Raw genomic sequence first — 27,350 nt, 5'->3', positions numbered from 1 at the left:
TCTCTGGCGGCTTTCCCTGGCGGTTTGCTATGCCTCTTCTGAGAGAGCAGCAGCGGCTGAAATTCAGCCTCTGTCTCAGAACAGAGGGATCGCGGATCGTTCTCCACTGATGTTCTGGCCACTTTAACTCTGTTTCTGTTGGTGCTGCTCAACCCTGCAGCATCCCGGGCTGTGCGCCCCACACCCGGCGTCCCAGCCCTCACTTCCAGGGCCGGCACGTCTCTGTCCTTTGTGTTTCCAACCCCGCCAGCCGCCAGCCGCCCCGCGTGGGCTCCCGGAGCTCCCCGTCTCAGTCTGGTGTCTCACGGGTGCTGACCGCGAGTCCGCCTGCTCCCCCGTGCAGGTGGCCCTCCAGCCGCCAGCCGCCCCGCGGACGCTCCCGGAGCTCCCGGTCTCAGCCTCGATCCAGTGAGCACACCGGAGCTCCGGAGCTCCGTGAGATGCTTGGTGGTGCACGCTCCCGGCTCACGGACTCAGTCTGCCGTTTCCAGAGTGCGGGTCCGCGGTCCGCCCGCTCCCCGGTGCAGGTGGCCCGCCAGCCGCCCTGCGCGCGCGCTCCTGGAGCTCGCGTTCTAAGTCTGTTGTCTCGCGGGTGCCGTCCGCGAGTCCGCCTGCTCCCCCGTGCAGGTGGCCCGCCAACCGCCAGCCGTCCCGCGTGCGCTCCCGGAGCTCCCTTCTCAGCCTGCTGTCTCAAGCGTGCGGGTCCGCGGTCTGTCCGCTCCCCCTTGCAGGTGGCTACCGCTTCCCGGCGCCCTGACACGGCGGCTCCCTCCCCCTTCTGTTTAGCTTCCGATATCTGTGCGCGGTTTCACGGCTCCCCGCTTCGTACCTCGATACTCAGCGCTGGAGATGTTCATTTGTAGAGATCCAGATGTATCTTCCTGCGTCTCAGGCTGATTTCCGTGGATATTCCTGCTGATCTGGTACCTATCCAGCACAACTCAGGGGACCGGCTGAAAAAGGTGTCCCCTACTCCTCCGCCATCTTAACCTAAATGTAGACTTTTGAGGGGATTCGTTTATATACAAAGATAAATGGGGAACTGAGAGTTTTTTTGAATAACAAAGTAGGCTTCTGCTCTGTGGCAAATGAGCAATTTTGTGTCTACCTTCTCCAGTTTTCCTGCCCTGTGCAAGTGGCCATACAACAATCAAATGCTCCATGCCCTTTTAGGGGACATTGTTCAAACCTGTGGAAGGGCAGCCAGTTCTGTTGGATGCGTCCCAATGATACTATTTTTATTATTTGTGTGCCATTGAATCTATGATTTATAGGACATGTCATAGAGAGTAAGAAGTGAAAGATAAAGGAACCATATTGCAATAAACAGACTGAAGAAATAGATACTATTGAGCTTGGTTGAATTATATATGTGACCTGAAATCTCACTGACCTGGATTATACCACTGGTATAGTAATTTTAAGTAATATGGCTTGTCCTATATTGAATCATTTCTCTTTCGTTTTTCTGAACACGTGGTTGTATGATTTCCAAAACAGCAACTCTCCATTTGATTTATAATGAAACTAGAGTAGCCAAGAACCCTCTCCATTTGATCCAAATATTTACTGAAAACAACTGAATCATTTCTTGCTCAGGAAGTAAGTCCCTGAGAGAACTTGGAACCAGCCCGATTTCAGATTAAAGATAATGAGGGACTAATAATTTGTAAAGTACAAAATGCAGTACAGATCAAAGAACCAATGAATAATTAGTTTTGCTGGCAACTTTTTCAAGCCAGATCAGATTCTGAAATTATCTGGGGAATGATTTCCTTAAGTCTGGAATGGAAAACACCCTGGTTGGCAGGTGCATTAGGCTGTGGTATAGGCAGTGTCAGCCAATCTGATATTCCTTGTTATTATTTGTAGGGTAATGATAGCTTTGGTTGTCTGTAATCAGAAATAATGTCATTGAAATTTCCAGATAACTGAAGCCTATTTCATATAGTTTGAAAACTTAATTTTAACTATTTTCATGTCTATCTTAAAAGAGAATACATTGAGTAGGATGTATTGAAGATAACTTGGATAATGTAATGGGACCTGAGTGAGTGCATGTGGCAAGAGTCTTTATGAATGCCCTCCAGTTGGCACCAGGACAGGTCTTTATCCAAAGGAACAGATTTTATTGAGGCACACACATATTTTCACAGAGGGAAGTGATGTATTTTCAGTTATTTTTAGTAAGCAATATCAAATAAGTTCATATGGTAATCAGTGATGGGACAAAGGAGTGGAGAAAGCTCATTTCCTTGGGCTCTTCTCTTAGTGTTTCTTGGGCTTGCCTCTCTATGGCATCTTCTAATTAATGTTAGAATTTGTTTAGCTGTAAACTTGGGATCATCATTCTCTAAATCAACCTTTGGAGTCCCCTCTGGAGACCAATACAATGTTCTTGGAAGTTTGCTAATCTCTGTAGAGGTGTGTGGTGTCCCATGTATCTTTAACATGGAACAGTGACCCCTGAAGGCACTGCTGAGATGATGTCCTTAAGGTGCAGAGCTGTAAATTCTCCATTTTCCTCATTTCTGGCTCTGTTCTGTCTTCCCAGTGCTCATTCTTTGTTGCCATCTTGAATTTCTGGGATCACTCTTCTGTTTTTTGTTTCTCAACATGTTTTGCTTTTGTACTATGTAGATTGTTTCTTTTTTATATGTTAAACCTTTGTTCTGATTATAAATAATATTTATTATTAAAAAAATTGGAAAAAATTACAAGGTTTAAAGAAGGAAATTTTAATTACCTACTATTTTTTATATACATATATACTCTTTTATGTTAAATTATTAAGGCTATACTGTACATTCAATTTTGTAAACATTTAAAAACTGGACATACTATAAACTTTCTACGAAAAGATTATTTTGGGTTTTCTATTCTGTTTCACTGATCTATATGTCTGTTTTTGTGCCAGTGCCATACTGTCTTGATGACTACAGCTCTGTAATACAGCCTGAAGTCTGGGATCATGATGCTTCCAGCTTTGCTCTACTTTTTCAGGATTGTATTGGCTATTCAGGGTCTTTTGTAGTTCCATATGAATTTTAGGATTGTTTGTTTTAGCTTTGTGAAAAATTCTGGTGGTGTTTGGAATGAGGATGGAGATGGAGGATGATGGAGGTGATGAGGTAACTAATATTGACTTAGTGATTCCTCTGTGCCAGGCCCTGGTCTAACCACTCTACTTATATTTGTTCAATTAATCTTCACACCAGTCCTGTGATAGGACTTATTATTTCCACATTACAGATAAAGAAGCCATAGTACAGACAGATAAGTATCTTGCCCAATATTCCATAACTAGTGAGTGGTTATATACATATATTTAAGTTGACATTCATTTTCTTATGTCAATAAAATATTTTATAAATCCCATTTAAAATGTTTGAGTGGAATTTCACCACATAAATACATCATACTTTACTATTATTGTTAGACATTGAAATTGTTTTCCAATTTGGGTATCATTCAGATAACCCTGCTATGAACATCTTTGTTGGCAGTTTTAGTTATTTCCTCATGATAGGTATCTGGACATAAACTGATGTGTCAAAGGGTAAAGATATTTATGGCCTTTGACATTGCCAATTGCTTTCTAGAAAGACAGCGCCCATTTGTAGCTTATAATTCACAAGATAGTATATAAGAATATACACCTCATTGCATTTTATAAATATTAACATTTAAAAATATCTTGTTAGTTTGAAAAGAAAAATAGTGTTCCATATATATTTTTAATTCAATAGTATGGATTTTGTTGTTGTCGTTGTTACCAATCAGTGGGATTACTCATAGCACAGAGAAAATGAGGGCTAGAACATACCCTTATTCCCCGTTGAGGAAATTGAATGAAACAATAAATCCTTGTGCTTAGGATCTTTGTTTGTTATTCTTGGTTACCTTAGTCCCAGTTCATTATTCACAACTACCAGCTCACTACTAGATATGCACATTTGATACACGACTTCCCACATATACCCAGTCCTGTCCTGAAGTAAAACAGAGCAATAGTACGAACTACTGGACAGTAACTAGTTTGTGTTATATTAGCAAATTTGATCCACACACTATCCGGTGTTAAAACAGAAAAACAAAACAAAGAAACAAGTTAAGCAATGACCTCTGTACGTTAAGTTAGCAAATTTGATTGACACTCAATTCTAAAAATAGCTCTGTTGAGGACAGTTTCTTGTAATAGTTCTGTGAGTCTGCAGGGTTTTCCTCTTATTTCCTGGTTCCTGGATATAATGTAAGTGTAGATAAGGAAGGTACACAGGACATTGAATTCAAAATAAAATGTGTTTCCTTATGGGGCCTTGGCTACATGATTAAAAAATTAGGTCTATAAAGGGAACATTTAAAAATTGTTTTCTGAAAAATAAAATGCATGAAAAACTGGTTAACATGAGACTTTAGCTGTGTCAGATAAAACGCTATTGAAGTTCCTTGTACTATTATACTAGAAATATTTATTGATCATCTTGTCTGGATCAGTTGCCTTAGTTCCACCTGTCTGCAAACAGACCTCACTAATATAGGGATGGATCTATGAAAAAAGAAAGACGATTCAAAGTAGCAGAACTGCCTGGGTTCAAAATGCCGACTTTGTCACTAACTAGCTGTGTGACCATACTCAATTTGTTAGACCACTCTTTGCCTCTGTGTCCTCTTTTGTAAAATGTGGATAATAATATTACCAACCTCATAACGTTTCTGTGAAAAACAATGAGATAACAGAGCAGAAGCTCTTAGAACAGTACCTGGCACCTAGTAAGTGCTAAATAAATGTTTGTTATTCTCATCATTACTACTAAATAAGTATTATTGTTATTCTTATTATTTTATGTATTCTGATTATTACTACTAAGGAAAGTCACTTGCCCCCTCTCTCTTCATCAAGCTAATGTTTTATGCATAGCAATAGTATCATTGCAACTCTGTTGCTGGAGCCAGTCTGCCAATGAATCAACCTGGAAGTTCTTGGCTATTGGGAAAAGAACATCTGAAAATATGAGGCTTGTACAGTGTGATGCAGTTCACACAACTAAGCTTCTGTTTCATGGAGAACTAAGGTAAACCGATTAAAGAGGTCAGTGTCCAGATTTCAACTAACTGTGTTTAAATACTACTGAAGTCACAATTGTTGCAGGCAGCTTACTTAACTCCAAGCCTTAGTTGCCCATCTATATAGCTTTTCTTTTCTTTTTCTTTCTTTCTTTTTAGAGAGAGAGAGTGTGAGTGGGGTGGGAGGAGGGGGGGCAGATGAAAAGGGAGAGAGAGATCTTAAGCATGCACAGCACGGAGCCCAACACAGAGCTCGGTATCATGAACCTGAGATCATGACCTGAGCTGAAATCAAGAGTTGGAAGCCCAACTAACTGAGCCACCCAGGTGTCCCTATATAGCCTTTTGATATAACATTTCTTCCCTTTAGAGGGCCCTGCTCTGGCTCTCTGATGGTTATGTCTCTCCCAGGTCTGGCTTCACAGGCGTGATCTTTGAAGTCACATATGGCCCTCTACTCAGAAAGGTCTTGTGCTTGGTTTAATGCTTTGCTGTAGTTGTCTTGAAATTCTTATTAATTTTGTCTTTGAGCTTGTGTTTTGCAAAGGAAGTCATGCATTTAAGTAGAGGAAATACATGCACTATGTGCATCCGCCATTCCTTGCAACCCAGTTTGCATAAAGCATTCATGATGTCCCATAAACACAGAATTCGGATTGGACCCACAACGCATTGGAGTTCAGTGAAACTTGGGTTGGTTTTGTGCACTGTTTTCACAGTCTGGAAAGAATGAAATATACATGCACGTACAAGCCACAAAATACAGATCATGTATTCCACATTCAAGCTAGGTGTTCTTATATTTGCATTTAGGACTCCTATTGTACATACAAAGATGAATAGTAAAGTCATATAAGCATTTTAAAATTGTAATTTATCTATATTTAGAACAACTTTTAAATAACTCAGCACAAGCTGAGAAAGACTATGGAAGAAAGGAAAAAGCTTTGTATTTTGGTAGCTTTAATAACATTGCTTGAACAAGGGGTCCTGCATTTTCATTTTGCACTGGGTTCTCATAATTATGTAACTGGCCTTATCCTCTTTCTATGGGGTAAGGAGTCCAGAGGGCTAAGGAAATGTAACCTTCCAGTGAATGACCCTCTTCCCCACTCCTAGAACACACCACTCATGCCTGAAATCTGAAATTCCCTGATTAGTTAATGATCCTCCTTCCATGGTCTATGTGGCCCAGAACTGTTTTGGGTGCCAGGGTCAGTTCTCCCTAGGGCAGAGATTACGTCAGAGGTGTGTGCATTTCCAGGGTGGAGAAATGGACAAAGGGCAGCTGTTGATACTGTACGTGGGCTTGAAGGGGCCACACCCAAGAACATGATATCCCTCAGGGTGAGGACTGGAGTTGGGAAGAGTAGGAAGAAAAGAGGGTGCTCCATGGCCCATCTGTTCCTGACCTGCCATATTCCAGCATGACATTGAGAGGGGTCCAAGCATTTTATTTTATTTATTTTTATTTTTTCAAACCCCAACATGGGGCTTGAACTCATGATCCTGAGATCAAGACCTAAGCTGAGATCAAGAGTTGAATACTTAACTGACTGAGCCACCCAAGCACCCCATAGAGGAGTCCAAGAATTTTAAATTTGAATCTGGCTTTCCAAGTCGATGAAGATATATTTGTGAAGATAGGAGATAAGCACATTTTTAACAGCTTGTTAGTCTGATTTATAATGTTTGCATATTTAGACATATTTTAGGTGGTTCCCCTGTTTGTACTTTTGCCCCAGGCCCCTCAAATATTAGGGGAGGGCCTGGATGTGATCATGGAAAGCACTTAGAGCCTAGCACTTAGTAAAATCCCAGTAAATAATGGCTGCTATCAATACCAGGTAACATAGCAAATGATGAAGATGATAATGTAACACCTTTCTCTTCTTCTTCCTCACCCCCAAGTCAGTGGTGTGATGGTGGTCATGGTAGTATTCTGCTTTCCTCTAAGTCTTCCTCTAAGTAGCCTGGTTGTCTGGTTCCTTGAAGTATTGCTCTGGGTCTCACAGCTATGCCCTATGAGTAGGATTAGCTACAGTCCTATTCCTGCTGGAATCATGCATGAGTTTGCTACGCTCTCTACAGTATGTATTGTGCTATCCATTCTGCAGTTCATCACATATATTTTGTTGTTGTTGTTGTTGTTGTTGTTGTTGTTGTTTTCTAATGGATTTGGGATTACTTTTGATATTTAGGAAAAGATTTATCTCTAGTAACAATTAAATAGGCTAAGAAGAACGATTTAACATGTTTCTCTTTTCACATTGGGTGCCTGGAACGGGTTAAATAGATTTTTTTCTCAATTACAATAACTATGCACTGCTTAGGTTTTCTAATTCAGTGAATTTCCTGCCCTCATCATTTGGTTCTTACCTGGATTGTCATCTTTGACTATTTTGGTGAAATTTTACTGTGAGCTTCCTTGAACACTATCATTGGTTTGTCTTCTCTTTGTTTTAATGAATCACTCTAACATGGTTAGACAGCATGTTCTTTGGAAAGATTTTGGCATTTTCTCAAAAGTCTGAAACCATGTAGAATTATTTGGGAGCGTGTAGAATTCATTGGATTCACATGCAGGTAGTTTTTTAAAGTATAATTTTAAAAACATGGTGCTTATATTTTCTTTCTCATTCTTTTGCTGATGTTGCTTACCAGATTATCGAGCGAATGAAGAGAATTTGATCCCAGAGTCACTCCAGCTTACATCTGGCTTTTTGCAGATTTTGCCCAACTGGCAAGATGTAGTAATATTTGGAGAAATGGAAGTTTGATTAGGATCATTTTGCTTCTTTTTCTTCTCTTAGTTTTTATACTTATAGCCAGACATTATGACATTAAGTATCACTTCCTTTGGCAGACACCACAGTGGACTGGCTACCAAATCATGGGTTCTTAAAATAGATGCTGCCCCCCAAATAGCACCTATATATTGTACATTGTTACTTGCCTGCTTGCTTGTTTATTACCAGCTGGCTATAAACTCCTTGAGAGCAGAAACCATACTTGACTTGTTCACTCATTGTATCCTTGGCATCTAACGCAGTGCTTGGGACACAATGTAGATACTTAAAAAAAAAAAAACAAAAAACTGTTGAATGGATAAAAGAATGCCTTTAGCACACAGACAATATGCTTAATGCAAAACTAGGACTTTCAGGGCAGGTGTGGTAACAAGATAAGTAGAAGTGGATGAGGGAATTGAAGGGGTTATCAAGGGGGGACTTGAAGTGACACAACATATCAGGGCTGTACAGCAAAAGAGAGAATGGGCTGGGTAATAGAGGCAATCCAGTGATGAGGGGTCATCATAAAATTGCAAAGCCAGTTTAGTGGTTTAGGAAGTGAACAACTCAGAGTTAGTTAAGAGGTTGTGGCCAGAATAGGTTATTGGATTTTAAGATTTCATAGGTGAGGTTGTTCTATGCCATTATTAGGTCCAGATTAAGCCTTAGAAGTATTAGGGGATCAAGTCCTGCATCCTGTTCCCTGCTCAGTGGGGATCCTGCTTCTCCCTCTCCCTCTGCTCCACCCCCCAACCCCCCTCATGAATGCTCTCTCTCTCAAATAAATTAAAATCTTTTTTTAAAAAAAGAAGTATTAGGTCAAATCATGTGGAATTGCCAATATTCTCTCATTTTTTTACTTATAAAAAGGCACTTTCATGATTCAGTCCAATAATTTGCTAAAGTTTAGTGGAGATGGGGTGAAGATCAAAGAATTTTGAGGCTAAGATACCAATGGACTCATTAATATAGATTCTTTTTTTTTTAAGATTGTATTTATTTATTTGACAGAGATAGAGACAGCCAACGAGAGAGGGAACACAAGCAGGGGGAGTGGGAGAGGAAGAAGCAGGCTCATAGCAGAAGAGCCTGATGTGGGGCTCGATCCCACAACGCCGGGATCACGCCCTGAGCCGAAGGCAGACGCTTAACTGCTGTGCCACCCAGGCGCCCCTCATTCATATAGATTCTGATACTAGGCAGAGTGATTATAGGAGGCAAGGGGGAAACATTGTTACCTAGGTGCCTATCTTAGGTGAGATTGGTAGATGACAGTGAAGAGAACGGATGGGGGATGACATAGATCAGTGATACAGGATGAAGGCTTTCCAAAAAACACACACACAAAACCAAACATGAGACCATAGGAGTAATGGCCTAGTTTGGAAGTTTCAAAGGGGAGCTGAGAGAATACTTCTCCTCACCCACCCCTGGTACTTGGGTATTGGGAGGAGCAGTCTGTTCTAGAAGAAAGGGAGTCTTCCAATAAGGGCTCAGGCTCAGTTAAGTAACAAAGGCAGAGAGAAGATTCACAGAGGAAGCAAATAAGACTGTCGTTCTGGATGAAGAAGCCTACGTAGGATACAGGCCTTTATTTGAAAGTCCTGAGTTACTACTGTCTTAGATATATTCACCAGGTTTACACACTCACTTAAGTGGCTTAGGAAAAACTAAAAAAACTAAGGTCGTTGTGGAGTAATAATGGCATAAGGCAAAATTATGGTTTATTTTACCATGTATGACTCCAGATTCATTTTGCAACAAGCTTCCCTACATCACAGAGTATATAATAATGTTTTTCTTTGCCATTCTCTACTTTCTGTCTTTCTGTCTACTTTCTGTCTTTTCTTTATCTTTTCTCTAAACTAACATTATACATCCCTATATAGCTCCTGCCTATATCCCATGGTACATTTCACTGAGTTTGCGCAAATGGGAAATTAAAATCTCAATGAGTGGTTTAGACATTTTCCAAGTGAAACCCATAGCAGCCATGTTCTCTGTTGGAGACCTCAGGTCCATTTTTCCACATGGCTCAAGTGAGTGCCCCTCTGGTCTGGCATGTGCCTCAGTTTGGTTTTGTAACTTTCAGAAGAAGACTTTGTTTTGACCTTCTGTCCATTTGGTTGGCAGAGTACCTGCATGTTCTTACTGAGCAATACTGAATTTTAGAACATCCGTGTTTTCCTAGCCTCAGAACTCTCTGACTTCAATTATTATAACAAACTTGCTATAATGAAAGTTTGACATGGAAAATGTTCTGAAGGACAGGCAATCCTTTACTCCAAACTTTATCTTTGGAGCAAACTCAGGAGCTTGATTTTCCCCCGTGTAATGATCTTTCTAAACAATGCTGGCGTGTCACTCCATTGTAATGTCCCAGTGAAGTGTGATTACAGTGACGGATGTTGCGATCAGCACTATGTTAAACTTGCTATTGTGATTATCGTATGGATGCCACTGAGGCTGCAGCCCTTAATATCACAGTACCCTAACTTATTAAGGATCCATGGATAAAACTTCACATGGCTCCTCCTGAGCCTCTGGTGTGTATTTCACTGTAGACTCTGTTAATTTTGTTACTCTGTATGTCTCCTTTGTTCTGCCTGCTTGGAAGCTCAAAATGAAATGTGTGACTGGGCTATAGCAATTGTACGGAACATTATATCAGGCACTGGATGTACTGAACATTCCTTTCATTTTTAGTATATACTACTTTGCTTCATTTTTAAATTTTCTTAATTTTTTTATTGTGTTTGTTGAATATATCTCTAAGGTACCTGAAATTCTGTGTTGAAATAGGAAAATCTACATAGAAATATATTTGGGGCTTATGTAGGAAAATCTCCTATTGGAAATAGTTTATTTTTAATCAGAGAGCTACCCACATCTTGAACTTATTATGCTAATGAATTGAGAACCTGAAACACCTTTTACAGGAATACTTCTCCTGGGAGGCCCTGCAGTTTGTGATTAGTCCCTATGGGGACCTGTCATACCGCTAAGGTTATTTGGCTTCTTTTTTTTTTTTTTTCCTTTTCTTTCCTTCCCCTTTAATCTGTCACACCTCTCCCACCTTTATTCAGTTCTTCACATGGTCCTCAAAGTTCTTCTTCTGAAGCATAGCTCTGATTATATCTGTCTCTCAATTAAAAAAAAAAATCCTCAGGTATTTCTTATTGCCTACAGGAAAAGGACCAACTCTTACTCATCTTTTTGCACTCAGGACCTAGCATGGGCCTGGAATATAATAGGCAACTGATGAACATTTGTTGAGTGAACTGAATTGTATCACCTAAGATAATGCATATAAGTCATTAGTAGAACATTTAGCACAAAGTACACAACATTTATTTCTCAATCACTTCCCCTTCACATCTGGCTTGAACCTACCTTTTCCACCTCAATTCCCACCACTGTGGCTTTAAGCATCACTGACTTGTAATTTCATGCACATAATACACATTTCAATGCCTAAGGAGACTTCATCATGCTGTTTCTTTCTGCAATGCAATCTCTTCCTGAAATGCATAATCGTTGCAAATTTAGAGAAGAGAATCCATATTCCTGGTAATGTTGATACAAAAAATAAGCCATGCCTTTTATATTTAAATAGTTTGACCTAGGTGGGCATCTGACACCTTTCACATGCAATTATATGTTCTTTTTAATTGGCAAAGCTCCTTAAAATGAATTAAAACATACTTTCATTTATTGATGCAAGCACCTCTCCTTTAAAAATCATTAATAAATGCCTGTGCGATGATTAAACTTTTGAATTTAAATGAATAGTCTTTATACATATGTAGCCTATTGTTTAGTATTTTATTTCATTATATCGCCCTCTACAGGAAAGTTTAAAATACATTTTGGAGAATTTTATAATCAAAAGAAGGATGGATGATTTATTCATCTCATGAAAACTCAGCCCAAGGCTACTGACAGCTGCAATTCCCCTAGCCACTTCCACATAATTTTTAAAATGTGAAGGCCAGGAATGGTGCTGTTGACATTAATATCAGGACAAGGAGGAGAAGGAGTAGGTGTCTCTGGAGGAGACTGTGGGGGGATAAACAAAGACACTCCCACAATATTAGAGATTTCTGACTTTAGATTTGACTTATCAACAGCTTGAATTGCAATGAAGAGATCCGTGCCATTTTCAAAAGAGATGTTTTCTGGTGTAAACACAAAGACTTCCTTAGAGTTGGCCTCCTTTGGGATGAGATTGGATGTATTCACTTGCAGTGATTCATTGAACTTGTCTCTGAGATCAAGAATACTTGTACTTATTCTAATGATATACTTGTGAGCTAAAAAGAAAAAGAAAGTTGTTACTTGTAATTCTCAAGTGTTAAAGAAGTTTTAAAGTCTATTAGAAACTATATCACCATTCATGGGCGCCTGGGTGGCACAGCGGTTAAGCGTCTGCCTTCGGCTCAGGGCGTGATCCCAGTGTTATGGGATCGAGCCCCACATCAGGCTCCTCTGCTGGGAGCCTGCTTCTTCCTCTCCCACTCCCCCTGCTTGTGTTCCCTCTCTCGCTGGCTGTCTCTACCTCTGTTAAATAAATAAAATCTTTAAAAAAAAAAAAAGAAACTATGTCACCGTTCCATTAAGTTCCAGTGAATAAATGTAATTGATGGTCCATAATTATAAGTATTGGTATTCTTTTTATATTCTTGTTTGTGTATCTTAACAGAGTGATAAATATAAAACTGGATCAGGGGTGCCTGGGTGGCTCAGTTGGTTAAGCGTCCGACTCTTGATTTTGGCTCAGGTCATGACCTCAGAATCCTGAGATTGAGGCCCAATGGGCTCCACACTGGGCATGGAGCCCGCTTAAAATTCTCCCTCTCCCTCTTTTTCTGCCCTCACCTTTTCACCCGTCTCCACCCTTCCCTTCCCCCTCATGTGCACACGCATACTCTCTCTCCTCAAAAAAAAAATTAAGTAAATAAATAATTAAATAAAACTGGACAGGCATGACCTAAAGCCTTGGTCAGTATTTCTATGTGTGCATCTGGCTGAGAGAGGAAGTCTTTAAATTACTGCTTATTGCTTCATTATTTATAGAGGAGTTTTGGGTACCGGTGCTTCTCAAACTTTCACATGCACACAAAATACCCAGAGATCTTAAAATACAGATTCTGGTTTGGTAGGTCTGTTTGGGGACTGAGTTCTGCATTTCTAACAAGCATTCATGTGATGCCCGTGCTGCAGTCTGAAGAGTATACTTTGAGACAAAAATCTAGTAGGACCTGAGGTTTCTTCCAAAGGTCAGTTCTGCTCCATAGATATCTATGCTCTATTCCCAATCCTTTCCAGGAGTCATTGCTAAAAATGGGGTCTGTTAAAGGACAGCTTGGAAAGATTTCAAAAAACCTGAAGATTGCCTGTTACTGGTTGAAACCTCTTAAAACTTAAAGTGGGCCAGTTTTTCAGGTTCTAAACCTCTCCTATTTAAAAATCCTAACCTTTCATTTCAGAGGACATTCAAGATCCCTCTTGCCTTCTGCCTTCCCCATGCATCGCAACACGCCTGCCTGCCATCACTTCCTTCTGCACCTCTGTTGGCTGCTAAACTCCTTTACAGGGTCCACACCATGTTCAGCTTACCTGTTCCGTGATCATAATCATCCCCAGGAGCTGTCCAAGTCAGATTAATAAATTTGTACCCATGGATGTTTGCCTTAAGGTCAGTGATTTGACAAGGTGGAAAGAGATCAGGTATGGGAGCCTGTGGGACACCAGTGGCCACAAATGAACCTCCCGAGGATGTTCTGCTGAAACACACTTGGTTGCCTTGAAGATCATTCTTACTAATTTCGGGTCTTGGTGGATTCCATTTTATTTCACCTGCATCACATCACATCACATCACATTACATTACATTACATTACATTACATTACATTACATTACATTGTAAACAACTATATGACTAAACTTCCCTCTGTTTTGTTATCAGATTGCCCTCTTCCTACTCTCGCCTTTGCCTTCTTTCCTCCCACACACAAAATTAATTTTAATTATTTGGTGTAAAGATCCCAAATCAGGTTGCATCAGAGGAAAAAAAGCAAAGAGAAAATCACGGTTTTTTATCTTACAGATATTTTCCGGATATTTTATGGAATAACAATTCTCACAATTTATTTTCGTGACATTTGTCCTGGAGTTGTTTCTTTTCCCATCTTTTTGCCTATCCTGATTTTACTCTTCCTAGGTCAGTTTAAATCCTACCTCTGTTTTAAGCCTTCTTAGACTGCCTCAAGAAATCTCTTTCACCTAGATAATACTGTTGGTTTTATTATTTTTCCTATTTATTTGGTAATTAATCATCTGGAACATCAAGAATTGCCTTATTTCTTCCATGCATTTTTCTTTCTCTTTCTCTTTTTGTGTTTTATCTTTCTTACTAGATTGCATCTTCTCATAAACCATTTTATGTTAGGGTTTCTAAAATTTTATGCTTTTGGAAGACTTCTGATTTTCTCATTGAATTCATAGGAACTTAGTGCTTGTAGCAATCTCAATTTTCTTCACATTCTTGCTGAAAGGTTATATTAAAAGTAATCCTGGAATTCAAAAAATATCCTGGCCTGCTCAGTCAGTAGGGTTCTCAGACTCTCATTTCAATAAAAATATTCCATAATACCCTAACATGACATCATTCAGAATTTATTCTCTCATAAACTGTGCTTTTTTAGCCCATAAAATTTTTGTCTGTAAAGACAGATTGATCTTCATACCCATCAATCTGGTCTCGGGCAAAGATAAAATGGATATTGTAATAGGTTCAGAGTTAGTATTCAATTCACCAATAGATACTATCTCTCTTGGTATTCAGGCTATCAAGGGAGAGAGGGGAAAAACATGGCTCTCCAATGCCAAGCCAGATCCTATCACAGTTAGTCCTATCACAGTTATACCAATAACCTCTCTAGCCTCTGTTTCTCTGTCTGTAAAATGGGAAATTAGAAGAATGTAATGTCCTACTGTGAGTAAAATACTGAGCATAAGGCTAGATATAGCTGCTAAACCAAGAAGGCTAAACTCCTACCTTTCCCCCTAACTCATAAGAACAAATGAGAATAAACTAAGCTGAAATATGTTAAAGAGCTTTGGAAGCAATAATGTCTTTTAAAGCAATTTTTCCCCTTATGATCACCTTTGCATGAGACACCACATGTCCTAGAATCCTCCTTTTACTGAGCACATACCCAAGTAAAGAGGACAGTGGGAAGCTTCTTGGGGGAGCTGTTCTTACAATACACCGGGTGCTAGGAAAAGACCTGCCTAAGCCAGAGTAGAGATTGATGGAAAACAAGTCCTGGAACCCATCAGGACTAGTCTTGTTCTCAATTACAGCTGTAGTCCAGGGCAAGTGTTTATGAACAAGAGTGGTATAGGACTTCCTGCTTCTTGGAGCACAATTTCCCTGCATGCTTACATGTGGGCTCAGTGTACTGGCTGGTATTAGATTCATCTACTATTCTCCCTGGTCTGAGAAAGAGAAAGGAGACAGTGGGGCTTGTCATATTGATGTATATAATAAGCCCTTATCCTAAATTCCCTTATCCTATGGAAATGCCAATCTCCATGGAAAGAGCTTCATTATAAAATGTTTTAAAATTTATTAAAAATAATAGCAAACATTTACCGAACATTACTGTTTACCAGAACAGCTTATTTGATGTATTTCCTAGTTCATTCCTCATAACTACCTTCTGAGGTAGTTACCATTATTATTCCTATTTTACAACTGACAAAAGTAAAGCACAAAGAGATTACCTAAAATACTTTGGTAGAGGGCTGGAATGTGAACTTAGGCAGTCGAAAGCTACTTCCAAACTATTGGTTTTCAACTGAGGGTTATCTTGCCTCCTAGAGGATAGTGGATGATGTCTGGAGACATTTTTGATTGTCATGACTATGGGGGCTGCTTCTTTTTTTTTTATGCTCAATTAGTCAACATATAGTACATCATTAGTTTTTGATGTGGTGTTCAACGATTCAATGGTTGTGTATAACACCCAGTGCTCATCACCACACGTGCCCTCCTTAATAACCATCACCCGGTTACTCCCTCCCTCACCCCTTCCCCTCTGTAAACCTCAGTTTGGTTCCTGGAGTCCAGAGTCTCTCATAGTTTGTCTCCCTCTCTGATTTCTTCCCATTCAATTTTCCCTCCCTTCCCCTGTGGTCCTCCACACTATTCCTTATGTTCCACATATGAGTGAAGCCATACGATAATTGTGGGGGCTGCTTCTGATAACTAGTGAGTAGAGGCCAGGAATGCTAGTGACCATCCTACAATGCACAGGATAGCCCCCACAACAAAGAATTATTTGGCCCAAAATGTCAATCGTGTTCAGACTGAGAAACCCTTATATTAAATCACACCATTGTCCTCACAGGTTTATTGGTTTTCTCTTGATCCCATGCCTTTTACTCAAGCCAGTTGTGTTATTACAGATTACTTACCATTCTCAATCCAGCCAGGTATGTACATGGCTCCATTCTGCTGGGGTGTCACCCTCTGTCCGGCTGCATTTATTCCTCCCAGAGCCCACACTTTCACACCGTACCTGCCATTTGTGTCATAAGCTGTAAAATACCTTGAATAGATACCATCATCCTTAGCAGCATCAGCACCTTGACAGGAAAATGAAGGAATTAATGACTATCGGAAAGGCAGATGGGCATTTGTATATTTCCAACTCATATGTGGATTAAAAATTTTCACAGCAAAGATAATCTTGCACTACCTCCAAGAGAGTTTAGGATTTGATTGTGTTAAAGATGAGATCTACTTTTTCTCTCATGCACACACGCACACGTGTGTACATCTGTGTGTGTGTAGCTTCATATGTGTATATTTTGTCTTCCTGAATTGTTGTCTTTCTTTGTGAAATCAGAGATCATGCCACATTATCTGCTATATCCAACATAGTGCAAGGTAACTATTCATTAAATATCTGTTGAACTGAATTGAATTGTTGTACATTAGTATGGAGAAAAAAAATGTTATGTGATTATTTTTTTTAAACTTATGACTTCTCACCAGGGTAGATTTAGGTAGGAAATCCATTTACAGAATTTGTTCTAATAAGGTTACTTGCATCAGAGTAAGCAGTTATGTTCCTTCTAAAAAGAAATGTAGAATTCTCTTTTTCTCACTCCCTGTTAGATTTCTTTGAAAAATAATGGGCAGGAATTTCATTTTGGGGGCAAGCTAATACAGAGTCTGCATAGATATAGGAGACACGTATAACTGCATTTGAATTTATATCTGCTCCTTTCTAAATGTGAAAGCCTCATTTTCTTCATCTGTAATGTAGGGATAATAATGTCTCAAAAGTGTGTGGTAAAGATGAAAATGAAGATAACATAACATAAGATAACTATTCATTTTCCTCCTTCCCTCTTTGGGGAGTGTGAAAATACCCTCTGACAACTCCCTAGAGTATCTGAGTGTATTGAGCTTGAACCACTAATGTGTTTGGTCTTTGCAGAAGCTAAAGGTAGGCCCTTCTTCAGGCTTTCCAACATTTTAAAATATAGGAATTGTGGGGAAGCAGAGAGTTCTCCTAACTAGACCCCCAGTAGTGGACTCCCTGCTTCTAACTGTCCCCATTAGATCATGCCCTCTTTCTGTTCTGTGGCTGCTTTTTGGAAAATAAAGATAAGTTTTCCAATTTTTTGAATGGTTACCTGCTCCATTGTCCAATAATTCCAGGGTTACTGTTTTACCATTCACTGATTCTATTACAGCTGTGACAGTGGCCCTGAGGATTGGCAAAGATCCTTGATGAATCTTTGCATAAACTGCCATAGGGCTAGGGAATTTGCCTGCGTCTTTGTTCATTTTAGAGGTCACTGTAATTGGAGGCAAAGTAGCACTTGATGCACGGGAGGTGACAGTCAGAGTCAGGGTTTGTGAGCTTGCTTGCAGACTGTAACTCCAAGGGCCAACCTGCCCAAAACAAATGGAGACATTTCCAATTAATAACTGTAGGTGATACAGACCTGATTTTAATGCCACCTATAGGAAGAGCTTATCTGATAGAAGCATGTTACAAGCATATCTAAGAAGATCTCTGATACTTGGTTAGCCAAGGGAAATTTTTGGTATATTTGGATTAACTGGTTCTTACTGTCAGTAAAATCCTAGTTGGGGAAAATGAGGTCAGAAAGTTGTGTCTTTATTATTTCCTTGGTTTCTAAAAAGCAGTATCAAATCAATGGTTTCCTGAGGTAGAGGAAATTTTTTCATTATCCTGAAGTTTCAAGGACCATTTTGCATCTTGACTTCTATGTAATATGAAAGTTCTCCCTTTAGTACCTGGAGAAAATATCACCAATTTCCTTTCCTTGATTTGCTGGCGTACTAATGAGATAGAGAATTGGTTGGAGAATTTTCCTTGTTCTTTCTTTCATTCAATACTAACTCTCCTTTTATTTATTTATTTTTTAAAGATTTTATTTATTTATGTGACAGAGAGACAGCCAGTGAGAGAGGGAACACAGCAGGGGAGTGGGAGAGGAAGAAGCAGGCTCCCAGCAGAGGAGCCCGATGTGGGACTCGATCCCGGAATGCCGGGATCACGCCCTGAGCCGAAGGCAGACGCTTAACAACTGCACTACCCAGGCGCCCCTAACTCTCCTTTTAGCAACCACCCACATATAAAAAAGCTATGATTATTTTGTAAAAACTTTAATTTATCTTGTCAAATTGTAGGAAGGATAAAGCCTGAGCCCATACCTTGGCAGTGCCTGGAATTTGAAGGTAGGCCATTTTGGCATTTGTGTCCACCACAAAGCCGTCGTGTTTCTTTCCACTAGGATCCTGGAGAAGGATTTGGGGAAGCTGTGTTGTCCAAGTGATGAGAAATAAAGTGTCATTTCCCACAGTGCTGTCCACAAGCACTGTGCCGTTCATCCACTGATTGTTCTGGAGGGTTAAGCCTTTACTCTCAAGCTGTTAGGAAAAACAACTCTTTACATTCTGGAGAATACAGCCCCCATCACACAATGTCTTCCATTCTGCCTCCAATTCCCAGTTGCCCCATTAAAAGACTTGAGTGATGCCTGAGTCCTTGGTTTGGTATTTGGGTCTTATCATTATCCAGTTCTAAATTACCTTTTTCCAGCCTAAACTTCCACAATGCTTATTCCTACAGCCAATCCAGACCACTTCCCCAAATGACAGTCATGAATCCCTGACTCTGACTTTATCGTACTCTCTGCTTTTCCTGAAAGTCTGTACATTCATCTCCATTTGTCTAAGACTTGCCAATCCTTCAAAATTCAGTTCAAATGGCACTTTCTCTATGAAACTTTCTCTAATGTCCATCTCACTTACTGACCAAGAATAATCTCTCCCTCCTTGTGAGTTCCCATAGAATCTTGATTCTGTCGCTCCTTTGATATTCTCACAGTGTGTTTTGCTTTATACCTACTAGTGTTTATACCTTATCCTGTTTACTAGACTATAAACCCTTAAGGGGTCTGAGTGGGATTTTTTGCAAATAACCAATGCTAGGTCAAGTGTTATTGTAGTCCCTGTGAAGGTAAATGAAATAAGTCAAGGGGGGGGGGCTGATTTGTTGTTTGGAGAAAAATGAAGGAGTGATTAGAGCAGGGACTGAGGCGGGGAAACATTAACAGGACTTTTACAGAGACTGTGACTTTGAAGATTGTCTCCTAGGTAATTATTTCTTGTTGTTAAACTGATACCTAAGAAATGATAGGGTGACTGGGTCATAGAATCAGATTTTCTTTCCTTTTCTTTTTTTTTTTAAAAGATTTTATTTATTTATTTGACAGAGATAGACACAGCCAGCGAGAGAGGGAACACAAGCAGGGGGAGTGGGAGAGGAAGAAGCAGGCTCACAGCAAAGGAGCCTGATGTGGGGCTCGATCCCATGACGCCGGGATCACGCCCTGAGCCGAAGGCAGACTCTTAACCGCTGTGCCACCCAGGTGCCCCTAGAATCAGATTTTCTAATTTCATAGGTAGATTTGATCTTGGATGTGGAACAAATGAAGGGTTCTTACATCTGATTCTTAAGGCAGGTGGGTAAATGAGTTCTCATTTCTCTCTCTCTCTCTCTCTCACTGTTAGGCTTCTTAAATACAAAAGTAATGGGCAGAAATTCCCAGACTATGAACTTGTCCTTTCATCAGTTTAATCACTTTTTTTCAGACACATTCCTCCGATTTCCAGATTGGACTCTTGATTTTAATTTTCCAAATTTGAACTAGGATAACCGAAATGAGTATAATTGCTGTCTTCTTTGACTGAATAAATGCTACACTGGTAGATCAGAAAACCTATTGTTTCAAAATATGTCATATTTGGCTTTGACATGACATTGTTCTTTTACTTTCAGCCAAACTTTCAGAATAAAATTGTGAACTCACAATAAAATTATCACAATAAAAATCATAATTCACACAGATGTGAGTTCTGATTGTTTACTCTCTAGCTTAAAAATTCATATGAGTAACTTTTGAAACTTCAAGAAGAACATTTAAAATACATTTGTCATTTTCTTAATAAATAGTCCCAAGATTTTTGAAAGAAAATTTGGTTTTCTTGAAATTTTAGAACCAGAAGGGCCCATGGATGTTTTCTGGTTCATATCTGGCTGAGAAACTGAGGCCTAGAAAGATGAAGTTCTTAACCCACAGTTGGAGAGTTAATGGCAGGCCCAGGACCAGAATCCAGGTGTCTTAACTGACATCATGGGCTTTTCACAGAACAAAACACTTTTCATCCATTATAAGGAAATCTTTGCAAAAATCAGAGATTTGAGGTAATGGAAATTAGAGCAAGTAATCCCTGAACACTTACTTGTCCCAGAAAATTTGTGTTTAGATGATCTACTGTGAAGAAAATTTTGAGCCAATTATATTGCTATGGGTACTTGTTAACAGATGTTAAAAAAGAATTTTTGGACCCATTATATTGTATGTTGCTGGTTTCTATGGAGAAGTCAGTTACTTTGTTTCCAAACAAGTAAACAGTAATTGCTTTGCTTAAAAAAGTAGTGTTGCATTGGAATAATGTCCAATATCAGGCTGAAACTTCTATTTTTATTTTTAATTTACTATCAGAAGAATGTAGTACTTAAAAATTTTAACCACTAAACTCTCCATCTTGGTTATGATTATTTATGAGCATGAAAAACCAAAGAGTAAAAATTCTGACCTGGATAGCACGCTGGGAGGCCGCTCCATTCCCAGATGAAAGGGCCCCAAAAGCATCAATGAGGCCGTTGTTCTGAGCCTGATCTGAAGCATATGTCTGTAAACCTCCTAAAATACAATTATATTATCAAAAGTTGTTTTCTAGAAATCAAGTATTTGCACCATTTTAGCTATTGTTAAGATAGCAAAATACATGATGTAAATATTCTATTGCATTTTTACAAAGTATTGATCAATCAACATCAAACAGGCATCCAGATTAATTCAGAAGTCGATACTAAATTTTTAATCCTACTAAATAATAGCTTCAACAACAACTCATTTGCACAGCTATGTCAATTTTTTATAAAGCATCCATGAATCTCTGATAGGTCAAAACTAATAGCACAAAATTTCATGTTTTAAAGGTCATACACTTCATATAAGAGAATTCATTAACCCTTATTCCAAGCCTATTGATTTATTCTTCTTTTAGACATAATCCTAACAAGCTTGACTTTTGGGTTTTCTCCCTAAATCATAAAACATGTGTATGTAACAACAGCAAGAAATAACAGCTGACAAGGGACAGTTACAGAAAAGTATAATATCCAGTAAAAAATAGATTATATACCAAGTCTCCCAGTCTCGGGCTATTTAGAACATGTGTAACTAAGATAGTTGATGCAAAAGCACTTTTAAACCATTAATGCCTTCCAAAGTTTAAGGTAAGTACTTTGGTAATGCTCTTGGGGCCCCACCCAGATACCCTTACCTAGGCAAGGGAATCTCTCCCCAGCTGCTCTAAGTGTTAGGTGCTAGTGGCATTTAACTGCCCCTTTTTCCAGAGAATTGCCTTACTAAAAGGGGCTATGCTTGCTGGAGAAATAACATGTTCCCTCACCTCCACCTGACTGATGGCCACAGTGGTACAAAAGGTTAGCCCTTTTGCCTCAAGATTGTACCAAGTGTGTGATGCAATTCCAGATTGAGAGACCCCTATAGGGTTAGGCTTCAGCTAGACTCTAAGTCCACTTCTGTGCTTGGGTCCTTTCCCTGTCTTATCCTATTTTCCTTTCTCCTGTTCTCCTGAGAGCTCTCCCTCTATAAATCACATGTGCCCAAATCCTTTTCTCAGGCTCTGCTTCTAGGAAACCCAGCCTAAGACAGGTAGTATTAGGAACGAGCAGTCCTGTCATTTTAGCTGGCTCAGGAGGCAACTCAGCATAATAACTGATATCCATAATGCTGGCCCTAAGTTCAAAAAACTGTGCCCACCTACTCTGCTAAAGAAGCCAGGCACATATGGAATCTATTTTAACCATCTGTCTATGTATGAGAGTTAGAAGTTCAATATATTAATGTTTTATGGAGAAACTGCATTGTTTTCTACATTTTCAGAGTGACCTTCTGTGTGGTTCAGCAGGCCCTTTGCTCTTCCCCTGCTACTCCTTATTAAAGTCTCAATTTAGATGTCACCTTTCTGGACCTTCTCCTTCCCTTAATAAAGTCAAAGGCTTTCTATTCTAGGGTGCTTTCTACTGTTAATAGAGTACTTGTATCATGGCGTTATATAGTTAGTGGCTTGTTATCTGTCTCCCCTGGGTCTCTAGGCCAGTTGCCAACTGGAAGAAAGTGTTTCCTGGCTAACCTATTAGATTCTTTGCAGTCCTTACAAAGTGTCTGGGAAGAGAGACCTGAGTCCTAACTAGAGTGCTGTGCTGATCCCATCTTCCTCCAGACTGCCATAATCCTAGAACTGAGGCCTTAAAAGAAATGGGTAGAGTCAATTCTAATGGTCATTTGGAGGTAAAGGCAGGTAGTGGTTAATAATATTATCCGTCTCTATATATATCCTCCCCTTCCCTTCTCCCCAGTTCACTGGCACTCACAGTCCAGTGGAAGAGACAATTCAGTGGGACAGCAGACCACACTTCACCTGTCATTTTAGACAGCTCCTCTAGTTCTTTTGCTGCAGAGGGTCCCAGGGCCACTGTGTGGATGACAGCTCCACTTTGTTTCACCTCGTTAAAGCACGAGCTTATAGTGTTGTCCTCCCCATCGGTCAGCAGCACGATTTCAGATCCATCTGTTGAGAATTTCTTCCTAATAACCTAAGAACATAATGCAGGGCCTGAGTTATCAGGGTGGCCAAGGTGTTTGGGAAAACTGCATTTAAAGGGAATGAGAAGAGAAATTCCAGAGGGAATGAACACAAGTGCCTGAGAATGCTAAAATATCTCTCTGTTTTGAAATAACATTTTAAATCAGCAACATTCATGGAACTTGACAGTAGTCTTTTGTTTTGGTTACCCTACTGCAGAGCGGGCTCTGTAAAGAAGGATACAGGGTAGTTCCAGGGATAGAAAGCACTGGGGAAGCAGCAAAGGAGGTTTTTCTAGTTTCCTTCATATGATCTCTCCTTGACAGGTTTCTGAATGTTCCCAGATGCCTTCAGAAACCACCCTCATTGAATAGGGATAATATTTGAGAGATATTAGATGCAGGGTAGATTTAGCTTGTATGCTATTCACCATCTGATATTCACCATCTGACTATACCAGCTGTTTATGGTTGGCATTTGTTCTGACCGGTAAGTACCCAGGTCACATGAGTTATTAAAATTTTTAATATTTCCTCTGATTAAAACAAATAATTTTGTTCCTATTAACCCCAGCTCCTAATTGTCCTATGACATCTACGTTTCAACTATTCCTGATTAACACAGATTATAGTTTTTTACATTGTGTAGAAAGCACACACCTTTTACCAATGTTGGATAAGATTATGATAGAAGAAAAATTAGATTTAAAAAATAGTGTTACTCATTTCAGAAGAGGAAGGCAAGAGTCCACTCTTCCCCTAAAAAGAATAGAAGGAGAGACCCAGAAAAAGAGAAAACAAGCAATTAAGCCCAAGTAACCTCTCTTCTCTGGACCAGACTCTCAGAAAGGGAAGGCATCTTAAGTAGATTAAAAGGAAAGCTAAGAGCAGAGGGGACTTCTGCTGCACTCTGAACTCTGAGAGGGGCTGCCCCATATGGGAAGAGAGCAGAACTGTGCCTGCTGCTACATGGTAGAGCCCAGAGCCCAGGATCCTCTCAACCATGGCCATGGCTTTGATCTGACCAAGTTGAGAGGCCAGAGAAAGGGTTTAATTTAGATTCCCTTGTCCTACTCCCCATCACTGCTATGTGCTGTGGAAAACATGTAGAAGTTCCCACTATCCCACAGGGAAGACAGAAGTCAGCAGACAAGAGAACAGGTCATCTCGCCATACAGGCTGAGGGGTGTTCAGTCTGCTCAGGGGCTGCATGGAGGACAAGGAGGTTCTCAAGGCTCTGCTCCAATAGTGAGAGCCAGGGTGGGGCTGAGTCCGCCAGGAAAGATGACTGGGCCCTGATCAAGCCATAGAGGAAAGTCCATTAGGCACCTCAGTAGACCCAGGAGCCTCGAACAGACCTGACAAGGGCCCTGAAGTAGGAACCAGTGAGGAACTTGAGGACAGTGTAGGACCCAAGCCTCTTTACACATCACACACAAGTTCCTCCCATCCCACATCTGGACTCCATTGGGCAGGAGGAGCATCTAAATTCCAGTTGTATCCCTCATACTCTCTCTCACCCATCTAAGTGGAAAATGCAGAACCAGAAGTTCTCTCTTCACCACCAGGCCATCTGGCATTACTCATCTCCCCTAAGGTTTTGCATAGCAGGAGTTTAGCATAACATGTCAGCGATTTCACTGTCCATTCCCCTCCCTCATTTGCTTCTTTAATCAAAGCTTGGGCGAGCGGCAGAGGCAAGAGAATCCAGATCCACACAGGCATTGGACAAGGGTTCTGCAGCTGACTGTGCATACAGTGGAAACCACTTTTAGGGGACTGAACTTCAAGGTGGAATACAAAGTGCTGAAGGACAGACTGAATTTGAGGAAATGGTTGTCTGTTGTCCACATGCAATAGTGTGAGCTGGAAACAAAGTGTTCCTGCTGCTGCTTGGGAATGGAACAGCCCCTGATCTGGCCAAGATGCCACAGAGATTCTGAGACCTTAATCAGCCAACTTTTTTCAGCCTCTTATTCTTTGTTTCATGGGGGTAAATATCTTCTAAATAACTATGGAATATTAGATTATGTATTTAGAGCAAATAAGCATCAGGTGCTATCAAATAACTCAATTCAATTTTATTGAGAACCTTCTGTATTAAAGACACTGTGCAGCAGCCTGGAAGGTAAAGAGATAAGTCCTATCCCTAAAGAGATTTTGCTTGAGTGAAGTGTGTGATTAGAAAATCAGATAGAAGAGCCTAGAAGTCATAAGAAATTTTTTGTCAAAGTTCACAGGATTTAGAAAGAAGTGTGATTCTATACAGTTGAAAGAATCAGGAAAGATGTCCAGAAGTAGGTGATGTCTGGGATGGATCTTTGAAGAATGAATGTGATTTGAAGGATAGAAGAGGCAGGAGAAAGTATTCTAAGTGGGGAGACTGGCAAAAGTGTGGAAGTGCCGAAGGACAAGCAATCCGAGTTACTGAGACGTAGGACCTGGGAAAGAGTTCCTGGTACGGGAACCTGGAAAGGTAGGTAGGCATTCTATTATGAAAGAACTTAAATAGTAGCGAAAATTTGACTTAATTTTGTTGAAAACTGAGATAAGTTAAGAAACAGAAATTGTAAACAATGACACATGACAGGGGAACTTGTCTTACAGCAAATGCTGATCGAAGCCCGGAGCAGATGGATGTTCCTCCTGAGGCCACTGTTGGTAAGCTTTTGGTGAGTGCATCCCTTTCCGTGGCACCGTTTATCTGTACAAGTTCACTTTGTACATGGGCAGCACTGTCAAATGTCACCATCCCAACCCAGGACCCTTGCTCAACTATCTGCAGAAGGAAGAGTTTGCCGGCCTGATTCAGTCGTTTAAGGCGGTCACCGTTCTGAATGGAGAAGTAGAAGAAAAGTGGTCAGATTGGGTTTAGATAAGCAGACTAATAGCAAAACAGTGTAGAGGAAATTTGGAGTGGCTGCCTTAATATCGAGTAAATGACAACAAGCTTATTCAGGGACCTTTATATTAAATTAAATTTCTATATTAAATTTCTCCTTTGTAATTAGTAGCATCTTTGGGTCCAATTTTAGAGACTTTGTTTAAATAGCCCTAAAAGATGAAGCCAGATTAGGCTTTAGTTAGATCATTACTGCTTTAGTAATGGTCCTATAGATGTACATATTGTCAGTGAAACATTAAAAATTGTCAAGGCTCTGTACTTCAGCAAATCTTGCTCACAAATGGAAAGCTAACTTAATTTGGCAAATGAGACACTTGCTGCTGATTTTCTGTTGAATAGAGTTGAGGTAGGTGTTTCTGATGGTAATGTTATTGTCATAACTGTTCTGACTCTAAAGGTTGTGTTTATTCCCAGCCTGTTACAAATTGTGGTCCAGATCATATCATACACAAATGTGAGAGCAGCACCCTAAAGACTGAGACCCAGTGAACGTACCGACATGCTTCCGGACTTATCAAGGACTAAACACACAATTCTTTGTCCAATCTGCAGCAATGAGAACGTGGGTGCAGGTGGCTGTGTCGTCATAGGAGTCGTTTTCTGAAAGTCCTCAGAATCACGAATCACTTCCCATGTGCTTCGGAGATTGCATTTTTGGTTTTGCGGGTTTGGGGCCTCTTTATTATGGTTTTTTTCTGTACAGAATTCAACCACCTGAAATTGTCAATAAAATTATAGAGATAAACAGAAGGGAAGGATATTTAAATCCCTTGCCCTCCTTCCTAGTCTGCCCTGCTAACCCGTAAACTTGGCTTAATCCCACCGTCACTGCAGAACACTGCTAGGGAAATTCACAGTGTTAATTCAGACTTCCTATCTCAGACCACATCTGCAACCTCATTGGACCCTTAGTCCTCCTCAGCAATCTATCTGCTCTTGGCTTCCTTCCTACTTCTCAGATTTGCCATTTCAAGCCATCACCACTGTCTTCAAACCACCCACTTCTTAACATTTCTCTGCTGGTACCATCTTATCTCTCCATCCTTTTACTTCCCACTCACTTCCTTCCCACTCACTTATCAACACCCTGCAATCCAGCTCTTTCCACTAAGATGTCCCACTGGCTCTTCAACCTTCATGTGTTCATAACTGAACTTACCACCTTTCCTTTAACTCTGCTCCTCCTCCTCATGTATTTTCTAACTTGATGTCACCAATATCCACTCAGTCACCTACATTAGGAAATCCAATCTTCTTCCCTCTACAAAATAACCAAGATCCATCTATT

General features: G+C 40.1%; 2 protein-coding genes across 3 annotated transcripts in view; one reads left to right on the top strand and one right to left on the bottom strand.

Annotated features, from left to right (window-relative positions):
- Positions 1-27,350, top strand: part of ODF2L (outer dense fiber of sperm tails 2 like) — a 312,052-nt gene that overhangs the window by 162,015 nt on the left and 122,687 nt on the right. The window contains exons 3-4 of one of the 2 annotated variants that reach the window (XM_034653816.1): positions 18,602-18,649; positions 25,765-25,829. The gene's annotated coding sequence lies outside the window, so the exon portion shown is untranslated. The remainder of the gene's footprint in view (positions 1-18,601; positions 18,650-25,764; positions 25,830-27,350) is intronic. The other variant, XM_034653817.1, reaches the window with a different exon arrangement.
- The window catches only part of LOC100471019 (calcium-activated chloride channel regulator 1), a 28,598-nt gene continuing 12,919 nt past the window's right edge, over positions 11,672-27,350 (bottom strand). The window contains exons 6-14 of the mRNA XM_002919386.4: positions 26,558-26,776; positions 25,763-25,990; positions 22,994-23,168; positions 21,077-21,183; positions 18,626-18,841; positions 17,575-17,836; positions 16,345-16,515; positions 13,479-13,718; positions 11,672-12,172 (exon numbers count right to left, since the gene is read on the bottom strand). Of these exons, the coding sequence (XP_002919432.1) occupies positions 11,784-12,172; positions 13,479-13,718; positions 16,345-16,515; positions 17,575-17,836; positions 18,626-18,841; positions 21,077-21,183; positions 22,994-23,168; positions 25,763-25,990; positions 26,558-26,776 (2,007 nt within the window). The 3' untranslated portion in view covers positions 11,672-11,783. The remainder of the gene's footprint in view (positions 12,173-13,478; positions 13,719-16,344; positions 16,516-17,574; positions 17,837-18,625; positions 18,842-21,076; positions 21,184-22,993; positions 23,169-25,762; positions 25,991-26,557; positions 26,777-27,350) is intronic.

Source organism: Ailuropoda melanoleuca, chromosome 2, assembly GCF_002007445.2.
Source record: "Ailuropoda melanoleuca isolate Jingjing chromosome 2, ASM200744v2, whole genome shotgun sequence".
NCBI lineage: Eukaryota > Metazoa > Chordata > Mammalia > Carnivora > Ursidae > Ailuropoda > Ailuropoda melanoleuca.
Note: the sequence above shows the minus strand (reverse complement) of the source record. Positions and strands in the feature narration are given on the sequence as shown.